The sequence below is a fragment of the Mercurialis annua genome, linkage group LG7 (genome assembly GCF_937616625.2).
Source record: "Mercurialis annua linkage group LG7, ddMerAnnu1.2, whole genome shotgun sequence".
Classification (NCBI taxonomy): Eukaryota; Viridiplantae; Streptophyta; class Magnoliopsida; order Malpighiales; family Euphorbiaceae; genus Mercurialis; species Mercurialis annua.
Genome location: NC_065576.1, coordinates 36,619,935 through 36,636,391, shown reverse-complemented (window position 1 = coordinate 36,636,391; position 16,457 = coordinate 36,619,935). Strand labels below are relative to the sequence as shown.

General features: G+C 35.1%; 1 protein-coding gene across 1 annotated transcript; it reads left to right on the top strand.

Annotated features, from left to right (window-relative positions):
- The first annotated feature begins 210 nt into the window (after positions 1-210).
- LOC130014845 (uncharacterized) lies at positions 211-3,711 on the top strand. The gene is made up of 7 exons (XM_056103799.1): positions 211-441; positions 613-1,084; positions 1,142-1,307; positions 1,404-2,237; positions 2,431-2,748; positions 2,832-2,931; positions 3,007-3,711. Exons 1-7 carry the CDS (start codon positions 211-213, stop codon positions 3,709-3,711), a joined length of 2,826 nt encoding a protein of 941 aa, XP_055959774.1.
- Positions 3,712-16,457: the final 12,746 nt, after the last annotated feature.

The window sequence follows — 16,457 nt, the reverse complement described above, 5'->3', positions numbered from 1 at the left end:
AAATTATTTAGTAATTGTATTTGCTTTAGTTAATGTTTTAATTGTTCGAATTCCAAATCAACTATTGTTGTGTGCTAAACGAATTGAGACTTAGAATCGATTCATTCTCATCAAATCCATTGTCCCTGTGGGATTCGACCTCGGTCTTACCGAGTATTACTAGTTGCGACACCGTACACTTGCGGTTTTTGCTCAACACATCCCGAGTGTATGAATGGAGAAGAGATAAAATGCCCATGTTCTAGGACAAAATGTAGAAATACGAATTTTCGAGATGTCGAAGCTGTGAAACTACATGTCTTGCAGTCTGGGTTTGTTCCAGATTACTATGTCTGGATTCACCACGGTGAGGTGAATGTCCCTCCTGTTGTTCAGCAGCCGGTTAATGAATACGATTACTATAATGAGGGAGGGGGAGATTTAAACTCCGGTCAGAGAATGGTTATTGATGCTGCTGGTCCTGAAGTTTTTGAGGAAGAGACCCCGAATGAAGAAGCTCAGAAGTTTTTTGATATGATGAGTGCGGCAGAAGAAGAAATATGGCCCGAAAATAGCAGACACTCACCCCTGTCCGCATCTGTTGAAATTTTGGATATTAAGTGTCGACATCAGGGGTCGATATCTTTAATTGACGACACCTGCCGTTTATTACAAGAACTGCTTCCAGAGAACAACAAAATGCCGAATTTTTTTGCTAATATCAAGAAGCTGGTGAAAGGTCTCGGGTTGCCGGTTGAGGTTATTGAGTGCTGTTTCCACAACTATATGATTTACTGGGGGGCGGACGAGGATTTAACCCACTGCAAAGTTTGCACATTTCCTCGGTGGAAACCTGTTACGAAAAGCAATTCGGCCAAAAGAAGGGCTAACGTTCCTTATAAAAAAATGTTTTATTTCCCTTTAACTCTGAGGCTGCAAAGGTTGTACGCTTCCAAAGCCACGGCTAAACATATGACATGGCACGCTGATCATGAAATGGAAGACGAGAAGATGTGTCATCCTTCTGACTCTCCGGCGTGGAAACGGTTCAGTGAGTTGCATACAGATTTTGCCGATGAAACAAGAAATATCAGACTAGGCTTATGTACTGACGGGTTTCAACCATTTGGTAGTTTTGGAACATAATATTCTTCCTGGCCAGTCATTGTGACGCCGTATAATCTGCCTCCAGGCATGTGCATGAAGGATGAGTTTATGTTTTTGACAATACTTGTCCCGGGACCTGGAAATCCAAAAGACCAGATGGATATATCCCTGCAGCCGTTAATAGCGGAGTTGAATCAATTGTGGGAATCTGGAATTCGGACGTATGACGTTCAAAAGAGGCAGAATTTTCAAATGAGGGCGGCGCTTATGTGGACAATTAATGACTTTCCCGCTTATTCAATGTTGTCTGGGTGGAGCACATCAGGAAGACTGGCATGTCCGCATTGTATGGAAAATACCGAGGCATTCACGTTGCCCGATAGTGGTAAACAGTCCTGGTTTGATTGCCACAGAAAATTTTTACCTACGGGCCATCATTTCCGTCGGAATGTTACTGATTTTCGAAAAGGCAAACAAGTAAAGCACAAATTTGGAGGTGTGAGGACTGGAGATGAAGTATTAGCAGAGGTTGACGGTCTGGGGTTTAAGAGGGCTTATGAGACAGATGCTAAGGCTACGAATGCTGATCTATCTAAAGGCCGTTGTTGGAATCGAAAGAGTATCTTTTGGGATTTACCGTATTGGAAGACAAATGTAATCCGGCATAATCTCGATGTCATGCATATTGAGAAAAATGTATTTGACAACGTTTTTAATACCGTACTCAATGTACCTGGTAAGACGAAAGACACGGCAAAATCTAGGGCAGAGCTGAATAAGATTTGTGATCGTCCCGGCCTAGCACAAGATCAGGAAACCGGTAGATATCCAAAGGCTTTGTATGCTTTGGACAGGGATTTAAAAAAGATTTTGCTCGAATGGATTCAAAAGTTAAAGTTTCCGGACGGTTACGTGTCCAACTTGTCAAGGTGTGTTGATTTAAACAGTTTGAAGATGATGGGCATGAAAAGTCGTGACTGTCATGTCTTCATGCAACGACTTTTGCCAATTGCTCTTCGGGAGCTTCTTCCGCCCGAAGTGTGGGAGCCTTTAACAGAGCTAAGTATCTTCTTCAGAGAATTAACTGCCACATCGCTGAAAAAGGCAGATCTTGAGAGATTGTATCTTGATATCCCGAAGATACTGTGCAAGTTGGAACGTATTTTTCCACCGAGTTTTTTTAATTCGATGGAACATCTCCCCGTACACCTTCCATACGAAGCTATGATGGCAGGACCTGTTCAGTATCGTTGGATGTATCCATTTGAAAGGTACTACATCTACAGTTCTATTTCATCGATCGAGTGGTTGGTACATGCATGAACTAATTATTTGATTATGTAGATACCTGAGAAAACTCAAAAATAAGGTCTCGAATAAAGGCAGAGTGGAAGGAAGCATCAGCAGCGGATATTTATTAGAGGAAACAGCGAAATTTGCATCTTTCTATTTCAAGGATGGTGATCCGATGCTACCATGTCGGATGCAAAGAAATGAAGTTTGCGAAATGGACGTTGATGATGATGTCGACAGATTATCCATTTTCAAACCGAAAGGGCGACCTATAGGTGCTTCTCGGAACAGATATCTGGATGATGCTGAATATAATGCTGCCCGAAGCTATATCCTTCTGAATTGCACTGAAATCGAACCTTTCAGAGAGTATGTCTTCATATCCACATTTAAGTTCAATATTGAAGAATTTTATACAATTTGTCTTAATTCGCTCGTATTCTTGTAAATAGAGTTTTTGAAGGCGAGTTGTATGAAATCAACCCCGAAATGACACAGACCGAAGTTGTAGTCAAGTTGGAGAGTGAATTCTCCTTTTGGTTCGAGCAATATGTAAGTATTTATGTTGTTTTATCGTCGTAGTTGTATATATTATCGTGTTGACCCGTATAAATAATTGTGCTACAGGTGAAAGACCAAACTGTCTGTACCAATCCCTATATTCTAAGTCTTGCAGAAGGACCGCTTAGATCGGTCAAAACATTCAAGGGGTATTGTGTGAACGGGTTTAAATTCAATACTGAAGAATATGGGGAGGATCGGGTTACAATGAATAGCGGAGTTTGTGTAAAAGGATCACTCTACGGCCCGGCTGAAAGCGACTTTTATGGAGTGTTGACTGACATTATCGAGTTAGAGTATCCGGCTCTACCGATAAAAAGGACGGTCTTATTTAAATGTAATTGGTTTGATCCTACGAAAAAAGTTGGTATGTTAGCCCATCCTCGGTATAACATAGTGGATGTTAATCACAGAAAGAGGTACAACAAATATGAACCCTTCATTTTAGCTGAACAGTCCGATCAAGTACATTACTTACCTTATCCTAGCAAAAGGCGAGACAAAAAAGACTGGTGGGCAGTATGCAAGATAAAAGCTCGCTCTGAGATAGACATGCCTGAAACAACTGTTCCAGCTTTCCAAGATGATAGTGCAGATCATCTGCTCGATGTCATAACAAATGAAGAACCGACAAATTTAGTTGATCCGAATGGCGAGGCGGACGAGGCTGCATTACACAACCCTCCATTAGTAGAGACGGAAGATGATTATCCACCATCTTCATCAGACGATGAAGACATTGGAGCGGCAGATAATATAGAAATTGCATGATTCGTTTAAGTGTCATTTATGTAGAATTTTGACTTTTATTTACATTTGTTGATGTGGTAACTTTATTTTGTTAATAAATTATGTGTTATGGTTTTTATAATAGTTGTGTTTATTTTTTTCTTGTCGAATATTTTTTTGTAATCTTTTTTGCAGATATGAGAGGTTCAGGTGGTTCTTCTACCGGCCGAGGCCGCGGTAGGGATACAGTTCAGGGACGCGGACGTGGACGCGGCGACCCAGAGCAGGATGCCCCTGAGGACTCGGATCCCGGGGCTGAGCAGCAGGTGCTAGCTGCTAGACCTGCGCCGCGGAGAGCGGCGAGACAGCCGCAACCACAGGGCCAGCCACCAGCGACAGACGAGACTGGGAGGGTTAGAGTTACACCAGATGCTGCAAGGTATGATTGACAACTTTTTTTTAAAAAATAATTTTATTTAAAAAATGTGAAAACTAAGTGTTTTTGTAATGTGCAGAGAAAAATTACTGGATAGCAGGAACGACAGCGGGACAGCATCTAGGGCGATCTTGCCCATTTTCCGATCTAGATGGTTTGCTGAGGGTTCCTCGTGGAAGAAGATTACAGCAGAGCATAAGGGCTTCTACTTCGAGGAGTTCAAGGTTGTTAAATATTTAAAATTTTAAATATATGTTTAACTTTCTTTTTGATTTCTAATTATATTTATTTTTTAATGGTTTGCAGAAGGATTTTTGCTGGGACCCGACCTACCCTGAGGATCTGATTAGAGGGGTCTTTTACCGACATGCGGGCAATCGGTATAAAGATACTCTCCACAACATGAAGCCGGATAAAAAAGAGGGCAGTGTTAGTGCTGATACTTGGGCGTCATGGAAGCGAGACTGGGATACTGCTGAGGCTAAGAAAAAGTCCGATATAGCACGAGCTAATCGGATGAGTGAGCCGTCCGGAGCTGGCACCGGACCTGTTAGACATACCGCAGGATCGCGATCAGCTACGAGGCATAAGACAGTTATAGTATGTTTTTAATATTAATAATCGTGTTAAATATTTTGTTTATCTATTAATTAATTTGTTCATTTCATATAATAGACTGAGGAGCTTGGTCGAGAGCCCACTTTGGCTGAGTTGCATGTACGGTTGCACCTGACCAAAGCAGATCGGACTGTCTTTGTTGACAAGAGATCAAAGGATAAAAATGTAAGTTTATTTTAATCTTAAGTGACTGTTTAATATGACTTATATAAAACTTTAATTATATAGACGTTGTTTATAGGATATTTACGTGTTTGTTGTGGGTGTTGTGATTGCTGTTACTTATAGTTGAACAGAGTGTCTGTAGTTTTTGCAGGATGTCCCTGAAAAATGGGTGATGATCAAATTATAGACAAAATGCTGCCCAATTTTAGTTAGAAATGTAGGTTTAACTAATTTAAAAATTTGTATTTTTTAAATCTCAGGACCGTTTTCAGGCAGAGCTTGCTGCAGCAACACAGTCTCAGGCAGCTGGAGAAGGGAGTTCGTCGACTCCAGAGCCGATCGACGAGAACGAGCTGTTTTTGTCTCTCGAGGCAATCAAGAAGCAGCGAGTCTACGGTATTGGATCGGCTTCAGCATCCTACATCGGCCAGAGCAGCGCTAGCCGATTGCGCCGCGGCGAATCATCCCAGCAGGGGAACGTTAGTACTGAGGACATAGAGCAGCGTATTGCTAGGGAGGTTGAGGAGCGGCTCGAGCAGCGGATTCGTACTGTGGAGGCGGGTTTCGAAGAGCGGGTCGAGCAGCGGATCCGTACTGTGGAGGCGGGTTTCGACGAGCGGATCCGTACTGAGCTTGCGCGGCTGATGACTACACTCCCACCCGAGTTATGCCCGCAGTTCCCACCACCCCCACCCCCTCCTGCTGATGACACCACCAGTTTAGAGTAGGCTTGTGATACACTTGGACATATTTGGTTATATATATTTATTGTTTCTTATGTATGTGAATGGTATATTTAACAGGTCTAACGAATAACAGAAAAAATATGAAAATAAGCCGTAAAAAAATAAAATTTTGCAAAAAATAGGTAATTTAGAGACTACTTGTTTTAACTTTAGCGACGGATTTTCCGTCGCTAAATTAACATGACACGACTGTTTCTTGCAATTGGCGACGGAAAATTCCGTCGCCAATTGCAAGAAACAGCGACGGAATTACCGTCGGACATTCCGTCGCCAAGTTAGCGACGGAAAGTCCGTCGGTAATTCCGTCGGAAATTGGTCGGCTGGCCGACCAATTTACCGACCTTTTTCCTCCAACTTACCGACCGAATATTCCGTCGGTAAGTTGGCGACAGACAGTGTTTTGGGTCGCTATTACAATTAGCGACCCAAAATCTACCGACGGACGGAGTCCGTCGGTAATCCGTCGCTAATTGTAATTAGCGACGGATCTCAGGTGTTTAGCGACGGATATTTCCGTCGCTAAACACCTGTTTTCTAGTAGTGAAATAATTATTTTTATACTAATTATTTTTTATAAATAATTAATAGATAATTTTGTTTTTTTATTTTTTCTTAATAAAACAACAAATTATTACTTTTGCACTTTACTACTATATTTTAATATAATTACTTTTTTCAAAACAATTATCTATTTAAAATTTAATAAATAATACTTTTTTAGTAAATAATAATATTTTTAATAAATAATTTTTTTTAAAAAAATTATTTTTAGCTACGGATTTTTAAATCCGTTGCTAATTGGCTAAGTATGAAAACATTTGTAACTAATTAGACAAAAAATTGGCGGGATTCGTCCCACCATTTTAGCCACGGAATTTCCTTTGCTAAAAATAGTGGGGTGAATACCGCCAATATTTTTTGGAATTTAGTGATGGATTTGAAATCAATAGCTAAAATCTGTCACTAATTGACAGTTTTCTAGTACTGTTGGTTGTCGAGTCAACAAAAATACACCGAATTTTCACATCCGTGATAAATTTATAAAAAAAAATGAAAGATGGTGATTTTATTTGACACTTTCTAAAGAACGTGATTAAAATAAAAAAAATATGTAAAGATAACAATTTTTTTATAGAATTGATCCTAGATTAAATGTGTCTATGCCTGTTGTGATATTTTAAATTTGTCACTTTACTCTCTCTCTAAATTTATGAATGTAATTTGTTATTTTTGTAACAGAAGATTTGGATAAACATGCAGTTGCAGTTGCATTAGCATTAGCACTAGCTCAAGTAGCATAAAATTAATGAATATTAAACTCAATTTAAACATAATTGATGCTCAAGAGATTAGCAAATCATATTAAAATTACTATAAGCAAGAAGTTCATATGGACGAAACCAATTGATGACTAAATGACATAACTGAACTTTTTTAAAACCTTGAGAGTACATTCAACATAAACAACTTACAATATTAATTTTTTCTATAAATGACATAAATATTATATTTTTATATATATTAATTTTAAATCATTGACTCTCTAAATTTTTAATAACATATCTGCAATTGTTATTTGCGAATAACTTTACTAATTTCTTATAAATAATAGTAGTTGATATTAGATGTTACATTTCTATAAATGCTAGAAGGCCGTTTGATTTAAGGTTATGAATGAGAATGGAAATCGGAATGAGATAGAATAAGAATGATTGTTTTTATTTGTTGTTTGGTTCAAAATTAGTATAGGAATGAGAATGGGTAAAGTTTAATAAAAAAAAATATTTTAGTTATCATAAATATTATTATTTTTTGAAAAAAATATTAAAAAACATTATTGTTTTTAAAAAATTAATACAATTATTTCTAAAAAAAATTTAATTTTTTTTATTATTTTAAGTTTATATTTTAAAATAAATATTTTAAAATAGTTTTTTAATAATTATATATTTATTATTTAGTATTAAAATATTTTGTTAAATTTTAATTCCCATTTTCCATGGGGTAGGGAGGAATGAGGGAATCCCATTTCCTACTATAACTTTACAAAACAAACACAAATAATGAGAAATATTCTCATTCCCATCTCTCTCTTTTTAGGCGAACCAAACGGCTCCAAAATATTTTAAATGGATAGTTAACCCTCCATTTTTCTCCTTTAAATGTTAAGATACATAGAATAAATGGATTTTAATATCAATTTATGCTCAAGTAACGAATAAGCTAAATATAAATTAATATTTAATATTTATTTCACTATAATATATTGTCATAAGAGATATCCAAACTTAAATATTAGTTTAATTTTAATAAAATAGGTTAATATTATAAAAATTCATCAACTTTATACATTTTTTCAATTTAATCACGTCTTTTAAAATCTGTCATAAAGATACACCAAATTTTATTTTTTTCAAATTTATATACGGTGTTAATGTGGTATTTATTCATTGGTTAAAAATGACCTCAACCTCAGCAAATTACACCAGTGAATGAGTGCTAATTCTGTATTTTATATGAATTTGAAAAATAAAATAAAAATTGAGGCATCTTTATGACAAATTTTAAAAGGCGTGATTAAATTAAAAAAACATATAAATTTAGTGAATTTTAATGACATTATCCCTAATAATTTTTTTATTTTTTCCTAAAGATAGCAATGCCAAAGTATCTTTTAAGCTAATATTTTGTATTAAAAAAAGCTAATACTTTTACAGTTTCATAGTAATTATTTTTTATTATTTTTTTATTTACTAATTTACTAACATTAAAAAAGTATAAAACATAGTTTAAAAATAAAAAACTATCCAAACAAAAAATACAAACAAAGTTATCAGTTATAGTTTTTCTTTATATATAAAAGATAATAAAAATAAAAAAGTAAATGAAAAGGTTTTTTTAGTTATACAATTTGTGTCTTGAAAAATCGAACCTAATTTTTTTCTTATTAAATATAGAATCCAACATTTTTAATTGAAATATTTTTTTATGGAATCTTTCAAAAATAATTTAAAAAATGCTCACACTTATTGAACTATGTATTTTTTTTAAATTACATATAAATATTTATAATAAAATTAAAAGAAGTATTAATTACCAATCAATTTATAAATAAAAAAACTATCTAAATAAAAAACAGAAATAAAATTTCACTAATTATACTCTTTTAAAAACTATTAAAAAATTAAATAAAGATTATGCAACACAGGAGTTTAAGCTAGTTAATGAAATAAAGTTTGATTATAATTATTATTATTTTTAATAAAAAGTAACATAAAAAAGAAAAGAAAAAGAGAATCATCACTGAACACGTGTAACCAACTCAGCAATTATATTGCAACAACAATGTTTCTCAAACGTGTGTTTAGTAAAAGAAAACGTGTTAGCATTAACGGTAACTCTTTTTACAATGCCCAACGGCTACTTTTGGCTAAACATAAAGCGTTGGATTATAATTAGATCGAAGGGTAGATAATTAAAAAGAAATTCGACCGTTGGCAAAAGAGTCAGCTATAAAAAGAGAACTGTGTCATTTTCCTCTTTCAGTCTGTCTCTCATTACAAAATTATGAGAAAAACGTTTCCAAAGAAATTTCCGTAGATGTTAGAATTCCATTCGATTTGCCATGAAAATTAAAACCCTAATTCTTTGTTTTATTTAATCTCGAATTATTTCCTTTGTGCCCTTGCTAAGAGATTTGAAATGTTAAACAGATGAATCCATTTGAGATGCCCCGAAATGCAACAGCGGCGGAGAATTACAAGGTTTGGTTCGATTTCTGGGTTTTTTGGTTTAAATTTTAACTGAAAAGTTCGTTGTATATGATTGTCTGATTGCTGATACATATGCTTGGGAGAAGTTTCATTTGATTTTTTTAATGTACCTTGTGATTGAGTTTGCTTTTTGTTCTTCGCTTTTTGATGAATCATAAGTTTATAAAATTGGAAATTCTTACCTTCTCGTGGCTATGATTTTTTTTAGATTATTAATATCCATATTTTTTTTACTGTTTCAAAATTTTGTCTTGTGATTCTGTTGATACCTATGATTTGTTCTTAATAGATTGTAGTTATTAATTATGATTGGTATATATGTGTTCACGCTTGTCGTCGATTCAGAATTATGGTTGCACAATTTGAAATTCCTGTGACAGCTTGATTATGATTCATTGTTAAAAGCTTCTATCCAAATCCACAAGATATGTTGTGTGATTTTGAACCACTCATAAAATAAAACATGTGTGTCTAAATTCATTGGTTCCAACATGAATAGTTGATTTGTTTTCTGCAAAGTTTTAATTGAAGGTGCCTAATTCTTATGTACTCGGCCATTTGCATGTAGTTATCTGCTGAGAAGTTGAGGGCATCATCCAGGCTGAGGGATAGAGGAGCGTAGCCATCAGCTTGAAGCGTTAGAAACTACCGAAATGGTCCCAGATATGTATGCTGGCCGTGACAGTGACTCGGCCTGGAATCTGTTTGCGCTCCAGACTTGAAACAGAACAACAGAGATCAAATGAGGTGGAGCTACTCAAAACCTCAGAATTTTTTCCTCATTTTGTTTTGGTATCCTGAACAGGTAAAAGTTAATGTTGGTATCAAGTTGTATTTGTTTATTGAAGCCAAGTTAATTTAGCATGATACATGTTATGCTGTGCCTGTGAGTTCAAGTTATAATTTCAGATTGAAGTTTTTGGATCAGTTGCTGTGGTTGTAGAGTCATCTAATTGTCTTTTGCATTTGCTTTATATAAACTGGTATTTATGAAAGTGGTATTTAATGTTGTTATTAAAGTGGTATATGCATTGTTATTAAAATTATCCTGCAGAATGATTTCTGCAAATTCGCATGCTAAATCATTGTCAAACTATTTATCAAGCGTTGTCCTGCAACTGATTTTCTGATCATTGTCTGCTTTCTTTGTCTGATCGTCAAGTTGTAACTGAATGTCTGATTATAGTCTACCATCCATCATTTCTTGGCTCCTATTTCCATTAGAGAACATTGTCAAGGCATCTCACTATGAAGTCTGTTACCGGTTTTTATATACTTATCAGATATTTTTGTCTTTTATTTGCCATGTTAAGGGCCTGTTCATTTACTTAAGATGTATAGATGCTTATTAGAGTTTGAGTCGGTGTATTTAAGTTAAGTAGTGAACATAAAAGCCTGCTGATTTTGTGTCTGACTAGTTCTATAAATGGTGCTAATTTAACGTTATTCACTTCTGCAAATTTTCATGTTTCCAATTTTGAGGGGCGTTCCTCAATGTGGTTTTGAGATAGATTGAGTTTAACAAGTTGGAGAATGCCTTGGAAAAAGTAACACTGGAAAATAAAAATAAATGCATGATGCTGGGGTTAAGACGGGTCTTATTTGTTTAGCAGAAAAGTGAACAACTCGAAAATGATTAAGATGATTGTGAATAGTTGATTTATTTCTGCAGAGTTCCAATTAAAGGTTCCTATGCCTAATTCTTATGTTGTTATCAAGTTAATTTAGCATGATACTGTGCCTGTGAGTTCAAATTGAAGTTTTTGTCTTTGCATTTGCTTTATATAAACTGGTATTTATGAAAGTGGTATATGCGTTGTTTATTAAAATTATCCTGCTTAATGATTTCTGCAAATTCTCATGCTTGTTAATATATATATCTTAAGTTTGCCATGTATTCTACATTTTTACAGGCACCGCTTTGTCAAGGCATCTCAGCTTGAGATTGTTGAGTTGCAGCAAACCGTTAATGAATTGAGGTACTTAAGTCTCCTCAAACATAACTGAATTGAAATTTTACTTGATTTCTGAGATTGATTTAAAACTATGCTGTGCATATAAATTCACAGACCAACAAAAATTAAATTGCAGTTGAGTCCTTGATTTTTCTAAGTATTCACTGCAAGTAAAGGGACCGATTCTCTCTTTTTCTAATTTAATAATTGCTCTGTGATAATAATAACTTTTTTTATTAATATATTTAGTTTAAATCCTTTTTCCAAGGAAACATTTTTATAAGTTTAGGTTGCAGGTAACGATTTTGTAAATTACAAATCCTAATGGCCTTCCTGCTGCAATCAATTTACTAGACACTGTTTAATTGATTTTTTCTATGATCCTCTTCTTTTGTTTGATAAATTTGTTAGTTCATTTTTTTTATGAAGTAAAAAAATCCTTAAACTATTTTAATTATCATATGCCATTACATAGAGCTATTAAATATAAGTTGTGCTAGTCGAAAGTTCCATGTATGAGGAATTAAATTTATAATATTTAAATGATAAAATTTATAATTAAATTTATTCTTTTAATAATAATTTAGTAAATATAAAATAAATTATATTGTTAAATAGTAAATAAATATTTAATAAAAAATGTCTACTTGTTAAAATGCTAGATTAATTATACTATTATTTAAAAGATTTAATATTCAATAAAACAAGTAATTTGTAAAAGGGTAGGGATTCTCCCACTCCATCAATTTATTTTCACACTCCATCTATTTTTATATTGACTTAAATATCCTTCATCTTCTGACTCCTATTTGACTCATAAAAAAAATAAATGGTAGAATTATCTATAGAAAAAAACAAATAATCATCAAACTGTAAACACTCAAATCCAAATTTCATAAGGTCCAATAAGTGTTCTTTTGAACTCACCGTTATTAGCTAAAAATATTTATAAATTTATTTAAATAATAATTTAAATTGCAATGTGATAAAAAGTAATTATGCCAATAGATATAATTCGTTTCTCAAAATAAAATAAAATAATGAACACTCACAAAATATGACTTCAATTAGCAAATTAACCAATAACGTACACAAAGATTAAAATTAATTATATTACAATAAAATTATTCAAATGCGGCTGAACGTGAAAAAGATTAGCTATAACGTTTGAATTATGTAAATGGTGCAGAGGGTGGAGACAATGGTATTGACAGTGTTAGAGTTAAATAGGAAAAAGAAAAGATTAAGAAAAAATAAGGATAAAATAGTCAACATACAATATACTGGAGTGTGAAAATCAACTGAAGGAGTGCAAAAATTGTTACCCTAGATAGAAAATAGAGAAATTAATATAAATTAAGAAAATATAGATATAAATTTAAATATCTAAAATGTTAGCCAGCTTAACCTAAAATGTATAGCTTTAATTAAAACTACTTAAATCAATGAAAATAAAATAAATAGCTCCTCTTATATGCTCCAAATCTTTTCAAAAATATTAACTTTCTCAAAAAATGCGTTTATATTTTTCAAAAATTAGTTAGCATTTATAATTTTTTTTTCTTTTAGTTGGCAATTTATGAAAAAATTTGCAATTTTTTCTTGATTAATTTGTAAGCTTGGGAAAGAAAGGGTGAACAGTCGAACAAAAAGATTTCGAATAAATGAGAGAAGAATATTTCACGAGAATAACAGATTAAATGAGAATAATTTTCTTTAGAATCTTAATTTGTTAGCAACACGAGATTTAAGTTAAACAACTACAACATCAAACAATAATTAACGATAACTAGCACGATCAACAATAAAAACGAGATACTAAACGGTTTGGGAGTCGATACAATACTGCTAACAAGCCAACTCGCATGGCAACAATGCCTAATCCCTACATGTTAAGTTTTATACCAATCCCCCAACGGGGCTTAGCCGATTATGGTTGAACACAACTAAATAAAAAACAACAACAAACCATTAAAGAGAAAGGTTGAACACAACTAAATAAAAAACAACAACTTTAAAGAGAAAAAATTAATTAAATGTTATATAAAGTGATTACAAGATAAAAATTCTAAAATGGAAATAAACGAGCTTTTTGAGTAAGTTGAAGAAGTGTGTAATCCTAATTGTCATTGTTTCCATTGCTAAAACTCATATTCCCAATTTACTAGAATTCAAAATTTCTATTACCATCATGCTTTCGCATCAATTTCTCCTTTTGACGCCTTTGCCTAGGCCGCCTTTTTCTATGAAATTGGCGTTGCTCTGCCTCAAAGTCGCTTGGATATTGGGGCATCTTGAAATTCGGTTATTTGGAGGTTTTCTCAATCTTGCTTTTTGCCCCAAGCGCTTGTACCAGCAACCCTTTAGCGCTTGGGGTCCATACCGACTGGCTTGCTATATTCGTTCCGACCACAAAACGTGTTGCCAAACCACTTGAGCACCACCACGTGAGCTTCCTTGACTTCATTGGTTTTTGTTGTGTTGTTGTAATGCAGAAACCCGAAAGCTCCTTCCAAATCGCATTCCTGGAATGCACTTCAAACCCTCATTTTTCCATGTAGAACTTGTCCTCCAATTTGATATTCAAAGTTGGTGTAGGAATCGTCAGTAGGCGTCAAAGTGGTGAAAACTCATAAGTTAGCTTCACAATATTCATGCGGAAATTCCGCAAAATTCTGCAATTTCAAGAATGCCCAAACTCAGCATAGCACTCCAATAAATTTGGAAAGGCTTCGTTAATCCCTCTCGCCACATCTCATATCTTTCTTCCTCCTCCCTAGAACGGATTTTTTTGAGATCGGGAGCTACCGTCTTGGTTGATTTTCCGGTCTTTCCATGATTGGAGTAGGCAAAATAATGGTGTTTGAAAATGTGCTTAGAATGAAGTTTCGCCGGAGTTTGGTGGTGGTTTAGGGTGGTAGCCGAAGCTTTTTTGAAGGGAGAAGATTTAGTAAAAAAACAATAGAAGAAACACACTTGGATTTTGAAATTTTAATCTTGGAGCTAATCTCCTCTAAAGTCAACAACAAGTGTTGAGAATGAGGCTCGATCGAGCCCTCCCCAGGGGCTCCCAAGATTTGGTTTTTATTACACTTTAATGAACACTACCCAATTCAATCAAAGACAAATACAACACTCAAAAACATAAAATCACAAGCTAAAAAATTAAAGAAACAAAAAGATCAAAAAATAAGAAATCAAACCTCTCGATCGCCTCCCACCTAGCATTCTCCTCCAATTCTACCTCATCGTGACTTGCCACATTCTGGATTTTGAACGGGCCATTCCATCGGGACTTGAACTTACCCGAAAATAACTTCAACTGATTGTAGAGCTGACAAAGGACCCGTTTCTAAAAGACCTTATGGGCGTAATGCCACTACCCCGTCCTTTCTTTGTAAAGTTTGGCATTCTCGTATGCCATGAGCCGGAATCTCATCCAATTTATTAAGTTGAAGTAGTCGCTTTTCACCCGCCACTTTAAAGTCATAGTTTAGCTCCTTACCCAATAGGCATTGTGATGACACACGCCTTTCCATACACAATGCGGAATGTGGACATACCATTTATGAGTCGCGCTCACCTTTTTCTCCAAAATCCTCTTCAATTACCGATTGGAGACTTCTGTTTATCCACTAGTTTGGGGATGATACGAGGTTGCAACTCTATGTTACTCAAGTCTCTATGGAGTGGCCCTTTCAAAATCTGGAATGTGGCAAGTCACGGTGCAGTAGAATTGGAGAATGCTAAAGGTGAGACCTTTAAAATCAATGGGCCAATATTGATACAATCCCTGACTAAACAACCGCACTCGGGAGGCATTCCTGAAATTTTAATCTTTTGTTTCATTAGATTGTGATTTATATTTTGAGTGTTTTTTCTATAATTAAGGAGGGGGGAGTGAGGCTCGAACAAGAGACCTCTTACCAAGATGCCTGAGGCCACTGTGCAATAAGAGCAGGAGCTCGATCGAACCCCTATTTTAAGTGAGCCCTTAGTAGCATCAGAAGCAGCTTCAAAGAGGAGGGAGGGCTTCATTGAGCTCTTGACTAAAGAGGAGCTTTGATTGTGATTGTTTCAAGGATGAGCACATGGATTGTTGAGGTGGCATGATCTAAATCCATTCATAAGAAGCACATCTCAAACCTTGAAGATTCAAATTTCAAAATTCAAGTATGTTTCTTCCAAAGATAAAAAAATCTTTACACTTTTTCTCCCTTCAAGAAAACTCCAGCCACCACCCTAAACCACCACTAAACTCTGGTGAAACTTCATTTTAAACACATTTGCAAACACCCTTTTGCCTACTCTAATCACCTTAAGAATTATCAAGGATAACAACCTCCCGATCTCGAAGAAAAGTTCCGGAGCTACGGTTGTCGGCACCAACACTCCCTTCCAAATCCGTTCTAGAGATATATGAGAAACTTGTGGCGAGAGGGATTAAAAACGTTTCTAAATTGATTGGAGCACTATGAGGAGTTTGGGCATACTTGAGAAGGTGCAGCAGCTCCTTGATCAACTTGGAGTTGCGGAATTTGGCGGAACTTCCTCATAAATATTGTGAAGCTATACACCACTTTGACGCCTACTGACGATTCCCACACCAACTTTGAATGGGGAGGAATGCTCTTATTTTATTAGCGAGTTGGAGGAGGAGTTCTATATGGAAAATGAGGGTTTGAATTGCATTCTGTGAATGGATTTTGATGAGCACACGCAATTTGGTGCTCAAGTGGTTTAGCCACACGCTTTGTGGTCGGAAGGAATATAGCAAGGTGGCGAAGGTGGGTGAGTGCCAAGTTAATACCGCATACCGATTCATGCAAATGTTGAGAGCGGTTCCGAATTAAAAGAAGAAGTTTGGGTTTGGTTGGTTTGTGGCTATGCTAGCAAAGAAGGATATATGGAGTGAGATCGGTTTAAGTGGGAAGCTCCTCAAATGATCAACATAGACCACCTTTCGGTTTCCTCCTATGTCAAAAGCGGCGAAATTGTGTTGTATTACAAAAGAGCTAGATGGGTTAGTCGACATGGATCTCAAGCTAGGGGAGCGGAGTCCTCAAGTGAGGAAGAGCAAGAACCCGAAGCAAGA